This window comes from Cololabis saira, chromosome 22, assembly GCF_033807715.1.
Source record: "Cololabis saira isolate AMF1-May2022 chromosome 22, fColSai1.1, whole genome shotgun sequence".
Classification (NCBI taxonomy): Eukaryota; Metazoa; Chordata; class Actinopteri; order Beloniformes; family Belonidae; genus Cololabis; species Cololabis saira.
In genome coordinates, this window is record NC_084608.1 from 31677397 (window position 1) to 31686590 (window position 9194).

General features: G+C 37.5%; 1 protein-coding gene across 1 annotated transcript; it reads right to left on the minus strand.

Annotated features, from left to right (window-relative positions):
* Nucleotides 1–64: 64 nt before the first annotated feature.
* enkur (enkurin, TRPC channel interacting protein) lies at nucleotides 65–9147 on the minus strand. The gene is made up of 5 exons (XM_061713526.1): nucleotides 9018–9147; nucleotides 4137–4282; nucleotides 3812–4041; nucleotides 2768–2914; nucleotides 65–342 (listed from the first exon to the last, which is right to left on the minus strand). The coding sequence occupies exons 1-5, from the start codon at nucleotides 9095–9097 to the stop codon at nucleotides 169–171; spliced, it is 777 nt and encodes a 258-aa protein (XP_061569510.1). The 5' UTR covers nucleotides 9098–9147; the 3' UTR covers nucleotides 65–168.
* Nucleotides 9148–9194: the final 47 nt, after the last annotated feature.

The following is a 9194-nucleotide window of genomic DNA, read 5'->3' on the forward strand; positions in this document are numbered from 1 at the left end:
ATGTATTTATTGACAAACAGGTCAAAAACGACAACTTCACAGCACTGAAAGTGAGCACCTCACACAATAAACGGGTCCTGTAGATGACTAGGAATCTGGGTTACAACAAACCATCAACCTTCATGTTCTAGGGTAACATGTAATAGAAGGGCTAATCAAAACTGGACACTAATCCTTGGGTACGTAGATGTTTTTCGCTGTCTTGAAGAGGTCGATGTCTTCCTGCAGCTGATCCATCTCATCCTCCAGATGCTTCTTGTGGGCTTTTCTTGAGCGGGTGACGATGGTTAAAGGGAGGGCCTGGTACTCGCCATTCAGATAATCCCACCTCTTCTTCAAACCCTGGAGGGTGGATACGGAGAGTTAAGCCCATAAATTACCCAGGACAGTCATCTGCACAGAGGTGTCAAGTAACGAAGTACAAATACTTTGTTACCTTACTTAAGTAGACATTTTGGTTATGTACAGTATACTACGACGGAGTATTAGGGCCAAACTAAGACCCCGTCCACACGTAGCCGGGTATTTTTAAAAACGAATATTTCCCTCCTCCGTTTATAAAAAAATTTGCATCCACACGTAACCGAAGATCTGCGTTTTCGACCACTTCATAAGCATTCTAACCTGTAGATCATCTGCACCTCCGCGGCTCCGCGGCTCTGCGGGCTCTGCGGGCTCTGCGGGCTCTGCGGGCTCTGCGGGCTCTGCGGGCTCTGCGGGCTCTGCGGGCTCTGCGGGCTCTGCGGGCTTTGCGGAGCCGCGGGCCCTACACCTAGGGTGAGCGTCGCCGCGTACCCTATGGTGTAGGGTACGGCGGAGCCTCTGTGTCGGTGTAACGCAGTAAGTGGTGGTCAAGAGCAGAGACCATTTATTTAATAAATAGCTTGGAGAACAGATGCTGGATCATCTGTAGTAAACAAAAGGCGCACGTCAGAGCAGATTTGTTGTTGTTTTGGCGCATAATGTGATGTTCGAAAACGCAAATCTCCGGTTATGTGTGTCCACACGCATCTACATAAACGGAGTTTTCAAAAATCTTCACTTTGCCCAGAGTTTTTTTAAACCTTCGTTTATTTGCGTTTTCGTGTGGATGACAGGTCAAAACGGAGGAAAATATCTCCGGTTTAGCAGATATCCGCAGATATCCGGCTACGTGTGGACGGGGTCTAAGACAAAAAAAAAATTGGAAATTACGAGAATAAAGTCGTAAAATTACGAGAATAAACTTGTAAAATTACGAGAATAAAGTCATAGCCTAATGTTGTGAGAATAAAGTCGTAAAATTACGAGAATAAAGTCGTAAAATTACGAGAATAAAGTCATAGCCTAATGTTGTGAGAATAAAGTCGTAATATTACGAGAATAAAGTCGTAAAATTACGAGAATAAAGTCATAGCCTAATGTTGTGAGAATAAAGTCGTAATATTACGAGAATAAAGTCGTAAAATTACGAGAATAAAGTCGTAATATTACGAGAATAAAGTGGTAAAATTACGAGAATAAAGTGGTAATATTACGAGAATAAAGTCGTAAAATTACGAGAATAAAGTCGTAATATTACGAGAATAAAGTCGTAATATTATGAGAATAAAGTCGTAAAATTACGAGAATAAAGTCGTAATATTACGAGAATAAAGTCGTAAAATTACGAGAATAAAGTCATAATATTACGAGAATAAAGTCGTAAAATTACGAGAATAAAGTCGTAATATTACTAGAATAAAGTCGTAATATTATGAGAATAAAGTCGTAATATTACGAGAATAAAGTCGTAATATTATGAGAATAAAGTCGTAATATTATGAGAATAAAGTCGTAATATTACGACTTTATTCTCGTAATTTTACGACTTTATTCTTGTAATTTTACAACTTTATTCTCGTAATTTCCACATTTTTTTTGTCTTAGTTTGGCCCTAATACTCCGTCGTAGTATACTTCACTGGAGTAATTATTTTTCAGACGACTTTTTACTTTTACTCCTTACATTTTCACGCAATTATCTGTACTTTTTACTCCTTACATTTTAAAAACAGCCTTGTTACTCTATTTCATTTCGGCCTTTAAAAAAACTATCCAGTTAAATTGCTCCATCCGGATAGAGTGAATTTGGTTGTGGTTGTTTCAGATGTTCTTGTCCAGTTTTGTTCTTACATCCGTTCCCTCAGATTCCTGCAACTAAACTTGGATGTACATTCCAATAAAGGTTAGGATAAATGATAACATGCCTCTGAAGTTTGACTTTTTGCACCATTACAATACTTATAGGCAACTAGTCATCATACCTCCTGCTCTCTGAAACACATGTTAATGCTCAATAGTACACATATGTGGTTCTTTAATATATTTGCATTATACTAAGATGCATTCATTTTGTCCTTAATTGCTTTTCCCCCCTTACATTACTTTTACTTTTATACTTTAAGTAGTTTTGAAACCAGTACTTTTATACTTTGACTTGACTAAAAAACTTGAGTTGATACTTGAGTATTTTTAAACTCTAGTATCTATACTTCTACCTGAGTAATGAAGGTGAATACTTTTGACACCTCTGCATCTGCATAATACAACTGCCATAGCTACAGCTTAGACGACACGTTTAAAAGTCTCGGGCCTGTAGAAATAATTATCAAACATTATACTTGCTTTTCAGCATGAGGAAACTCCACACAGATGAAACCATCCGTGTCATTTCCTGTGGTTCTTCAGTCATTTCAAATATGTTCATGATACCCAGCTGTTTTTAAACAGGAACTGTGTTTAAGTACCTCCAGGATGCTTTGCTGCTCCTCATCGGACAGCTTTCGCGGGGCGTCCTTCTCCATTCGTTCCTTCAATAATCTGTTGTACTCCTCATGGGCCCATTGTTCTTCTTTGTAACGCAGCTGCAGGTACGCAGGTGTCTTGCCATAATCCTGCAGACAGAAACAAAACACTTTACTCAAGAGCTTTTTCAAATATAAAACCAGGCTCCAATGTTTAATATCCATCAATAAAGTATACAAGCTGAATCTGGGGCATTTAGGGCTGTGTAGGAGTGATGTTCAGAGGTGGGTAATAACGAGTTACATTTACTTGAGTACGTTTTGGGAAATTTACTTTTAGGAGTAGTTTTGAATCACTATACTTTTTACTTTTACTTGAGTAGATTTGTGAAGAAGAAACTGTTACTCTTACTCCGCTACATTAGGCTACGTTGAGCTGTTACTTTTCTTTTATCCCTTTTATCCGCGTACGCGTCAATCTCATGACATCACTGGGTGATTCTTTGGGAAAAATGTTTGTTTTTGCACGTTTTGTCACATTTACACAGACTCAAACACACACAGAGTTTCTATGAGTTCATGGGCTTGTTCTAGTTCTGGTTAAAAAATAAAAGTACAAAGGCTTGAAATTTTGTGCCACTTGTGCTTAATTTATTTGTTTATTCTATTATTTTATTATTTATTCAAGTACTTGAATTTACTTTAAGCTTATTTTAATTTAAGCTATTTTTTATTAATTTTTAATTCATATTATTTTATTGATTTAATTTGCCTGAAGATGATTATTTTGTACTTTTGTCTGTTTTGAATGGTTGTTAAAAAAATAAATCAGACGTTACTCAACAGTTACTCAGTACTTGAGTAGTTTTTTCACCAAGTACTTTTTTACTTTTACTCAAGTAATTATTTGGATGACTATTTTTTACTTCTACTTGAGTCATATTATTCTGAAGTAACAGTACTTTTACTTGAGTACAATTTTTGGCTCCTCTACCCAGCTCTGGTGATGTTTAATTAATTATGCAGTTTGTATTGCAGGATAAATACCTTTTTCAGGATGTACTTTGGTAGAAGTCCGGAGTTTTCCAGGAGCTGCTTATGCCCATTGCTCATGTCCACACACGTGTGTTTATGAGTCTTCTGCACCGGTGCAGCCGTCTTTACAGACTCCTTTTTGGTGTTAACTTCCATTGTTGGGCGGTCTGTCCTTCTGGGGACCGGTGGCTTCCTCACGGTGCGAGTACGGGCATCGCTGACCTCTTTTGCGCGTTTTGACTCTGAAAAAAAAATAAAAAATTGCAGAAAACATGACAATAGGTAACTAATAATCATGGCCCAAGGGCAAATCAAGGCACTGACCTGGAGAACTTACTTTCAAGCAATTTGGACTCCATTGAATGCTTTTTGAGGTATTTATCTGGAGACGGCACGTCCACTTTCGCCGGTCCCATCATTCTCATGGAATCCTTGGCCAACTTATTTTCAAGAACTACAGTCGGCCTGAACTTGGATATGTACCTTGTTAAAGAAAAGAGCATCAAAATAAATACCCCTCAAAATGGCTACTAAGGTTTGAAATGAAATGAAAACAGAAGATATTATTACTTTTCTTACTAACTAATGTCCTTCTTTACATGTATGGATGTAAATGAGTTAAAAGCACAGAAATTAAATGAACTGAGAGTAGGGATGGACGGTATGGACTAAAAAATGTATCACGATAATTTCTGGCATTTATCCCTAGCTCACACTAGGGAATCACATTTGTCTCTGTTGTTTAATGTGAATAATCTGTTCTGTGCTTTAAGCACATCATGATTCCGGGTTGGAGGAGGTTTTAACTCGTTTTGGCATGTTACGTTGCACATGTATGTGCATCATCTCCTGAAGTGGAAAGCTAGTAAATCTGAATGCAAGCAACCTGGATCAAAACGTGGATATTTACTTTTTGGACTAAATTCCCCTTTTAATATCGACAGAATGGTGGAAAGATGTATTTTGAATTTCATGTGCTGTGTGTGGAAGTTTTAAGTGTTTCTTGGCTCAGTGAGAGTTAAGCTCATAACAATAAAGTAAAGCCTCCCACTGAGATGCGTAAATGTTTGCACACTAGGGATAGGCGGTATGGAGTAAAAAATGTATCACGATAATTTCTGGCATTTATCCTGATAACGATAAAAATGACGATAAAAAAAATACCAATTCAACTCCACCTTTTCAACTATAAATCTATCTCACTCTCAGATCTGCCATGTTTGTTACACAAAAACGTCATCAACGGGAATTTATCTTTCTTTCTTTCTTTCTTTCTTTCTTTCTTTCTTTCTTTCTTTCTTTCTTTCTTTCTTTCTTTCTTTCTTTCTTTCTTTCTTTCTTTCTTTCTTTCTTTCTTTCTTTCTTTCTTTCTTTCTTTCTTTCTTTCTTTCAGGCTCATTTCCTTCCTTCTTCTTTCCCTTCCTTCCTTCCTTCCTTCCTTCCTTGTTTTTCTCCCTTCCTTCTCCCCCTTCCTTCCTTCCTTCCTTCCTTCCTTCCTTCCTTCCTTCCTTCCTTCCTTCCTTCCTTCCTTCCTTCCTTCCTTCCTTCCTTCCTTCCTTCCTTCCTTCCTCCCTCCCTTCCTTCCTTCCTTCCTTCCTTCCTTCCTTCCTTCCTTCATTCCTTCCTTCCTTCCTTCCTTCCTTCCTTCCTTCCTTCCTTCCTTCCTTCCTTCCTTCCTTCCTTCCTTCCTTCCTTCCTTCACGTACGTTGTGTGTGGATTTAACACAGAATCATAAATCAGTTTTACACAAAAACGTCATCAACGGGAATTTATCATTTTTACCGTGAGATACAAATTCTTACCGTGGGGAATTTTTTTGACGGTATATCGTGAACGGTAAAATATCACCCATTCCTAACTGAGAGTCCTTACAAACACCAGGAAACTGGACCACATTACACCGGTCATGAAATCACTACACTGGCTTCCAATGAGTCAAAGGATTATTCAGTTATTCTGCTCCTCACCGGTGGAACAAACTTCCTGTAGACCTGAGGTCTGCTCCAACTGTCAGCTCCTTTAAATCAGGCCTAAAAACATTTCTGTTTAATTAAATATCGAATTAGATATCGCGGTGTACAGATATGGAACTCCAAATCTCACATTATCAAAAGCTCTGCTTCTCTAGAGATTTTTAAAAGAAAATTATCATCTCATTTAATTCACATTTAAAAAATGTGAAAATGAAAAGTTTTCTTTGTTTTTTTTGTTTTGTTTTTTTTTGTATGTTGATGATCTGTAACTATGTAGTTAAACCTTCTTTGTTTTTGTTGATAGTCTTCGTCTTGTTGTGTTTTTGTTTTTTGATTTTTTTGTAATTACTGTTTTAGCCTGTTGGCTTTTTGACCTCTCCTGTCACATTTGTTTTACTATTTTGATTGCAAGTGTTAATTTTATTGTGTGCAAACTAATAAAATAAAAAAAAAAAATAAAAAAAAAAATACTTACCTGCTGTACTCTACTGCCCTTACTTTTTAACAACTTGTGCTTTTTATTATTTTACCTCTTTTCTTATCATTGTATTTGTTATTTATTCTATTTTTTTTTATTTATTCTATTTTATTTAATTGTATTGTATTACTATTTCTTATTTCCCTTATTATTATATTATGTTTATATATTATTATATATTATATATATTATATTATTATTATTATTATTATTATTATTATTATTATTATTATTATTATTAATGTTATATTATTATATATTTTATATATTATTATATTATTTATATATATATATATATTTATTTATTTATTATTTTATTTATATATATATTTATTTATTTATTTATATTTATATATATATATATTTGTTATTATTATTATATTATTTTCCTTTGTAAAGCACTTTGAATTACCTTGCATTGAATTGTACAAATAAACTTACCTTGCCTAAACTTATTTAGAATAAGACAATATTTTCAGTATTTTAACTGGAAAAGTTAAACGTAATCTGTCTTTTTGATATGCACTGGAAGTAATTATCCTACCACATAAATACAAATATAATATATCTCATCACTAGCGACGCTGGCGCGGGTTTCCGGGTTATAAAAACCCAATGTCAACAACATTTCAAAGTAGAGGGCCCCCCCTCTGCCCTAAGGGGCCGCCGCCTCCCCTCACGACGAGGCTCGACTCGCTCGAGGCTTTTATTTTGGCATTATGTGCTCTCTGTGCCTGCAGCTGAGGCCTGTAGCGAAGCCAGAGGGGGGGCAAGGGGGCGGTCGCCCCAGGGCCCACACGTTCAGGGGGGCCCAATGAGAGGGCCCCGTTTTGTGTGATACGTTCATATATAATCGTAAAATTTGTAGGTTATAATAACGATAAAATGTGCATTGTGCGGCCAGTGTAGGTTAATTCTTACTTTACAACTGTCCTGAACGCATCAGGGCTGTGAGCCCACCTGATTGGCTGGAACTTAACTTGTTTCGTTTTTTTACATTTGAACTAACTCGTCTTGTATGTGAGACTGCGGCATTTTGGAGGGAACTTTGGTGCTTTTTCTTCTCCATTTTTCCTCTTTCAGTCTGGATCGTTAAAAAGAAAGGTAAAAGAGAGAAAGGAGAGGCTAGTTGCTTCCTGTCCGCGGCGGAGGTGTGAGGTGAGCGGCGGACAGTCCGCCGCTCTCCTCATATTTTGCAGCGGCGCCGGTGGCTGATGAGGAGGCTAGTGTTAGCTGTAGCGGCCGTTACATTGTTTTCAACGTTACTTGGAATATATTGTTCGAACCGAGGATGATGTTCTGGAGTTCGGAGTCTGTGAATTGGTGCAGCGGCAAACAAGCGCAGAGACAGCAATCGGTGAGCACATAAATAATGATCAGAATGTTGTTATTGCCTTGACCACCTTAATGTACCTTGTGTTGTTGTCAACTGTAATAGACCGCCGTGTCTATTTTCTATTTGAATGCATATTGTGTGCAGTTGATACATTTTTAATAGGCTATGCGTTTTGTTGTGTTTAGACCGCCGTGTCTATTTTCTATTTATAGATCTCATTAATGGCCTTATAGACAATTGTGTCTATATTCTATCTGAATAGATTGTGTAATTGTAGTTTACATTTTATGTTTTAAGTTATATTAAAGATGGTTTTGGCTCAGACCCTGTGAGTCACTGTCACACCAGCACCAAGGACAGCTCTCAGATTGACGGCTGTCAGGCTGCGTGGTGTGTGTGTGTGTGTGTGTGTGTGTGTGTGTGTGTGTGTGTGTGTGTGTGTGTGTGAACTGGTTTGTGGCTTTCTGAGGCACCTAGGCTTGCTTGGCTCAGTAAACGTGAGCATTTGTGTTGTTTGCTGGGTATGATGAGGTGTCCGTTATCTTTAAGTTGTTGAATAGTAAAATAATTATCATAAGGGCCCATTGAGAATGCTCCGCCCCCTCTGTGCTGAAACCCACGCTCTGCCACTGGCGGAGGCTAAAACAAAACAAAAAGGAGCACAGAAACGAAAAGATAGAAAAAGCCATTGTAATGGCACCTTAAGTTCTTTTATTGTAATTTTATTGAGTATGTCTTTGTATTGGGACTGAGTTGGGAATGTTTAATGTGAATTTTATTTATATGCTGCTATGTTGGTCAGTCATGTGTTTTTTCTTATTTATTGTATTTATTTTTTGCCATTTTGTATAAAATACCAGTCTGAGATGGATGTTTGTTTAGCCCTATATGATGCAGTGAGTTGGAACTTGGAGGTCATTGGTATTTTGCTGAATGCAGCAATAAAATGAGCAGGATAATAATTATAATTGTTGTCATGACACTTTCTTTGGCTTTCTCGTTTCTCATTCAGTTTTTACTCCTTATATTGTCTAAAATTGAATAGGGGAATACACAGAGCTTTGCCCTGTTGCACTATTCACCACCCTGCAGTTATTATTATCCTGTGCTATGCATTCATCTGCTGATCTGGAATGGTCTTTTTTGTTATAATCATTGAAGCTGCTTGTGGCTGTCAATCTGTTTCTAAACGACTTAAAGTCATGCAAAGTTAACCGATCCGACCCGTAAGATCCCAAAAATTTTGCGCGTGCGCGCGCTTTGCGCGCACACGCAGTTTAGGCCTCCGCTACGCGGGGGCCCCTTTGAGCTCAGAACCCATAAGGGATTACACCTGGCGACGCCCCTGTATCTCATGTTACTTCAGAATAAAACAGTATTAGTATATTATAGTATATAATTAGGCTCCAAACCAACATTAAGTGACAAACCTTGGTGGTTTCTTCTCGTGAACCTCTTCCTTGGGAAGGAGATTGTAGACTGATTCTTGTGGGTAGCCAGTTTCAGACATCTTAAACAACTTTAAAACGCAAAATCAAAATAAAAAAAATCGTCCAAAAACAAGCTGACCAGTCGAGCAGAATGTGTTGAAATGCCGTTGCTAGGCA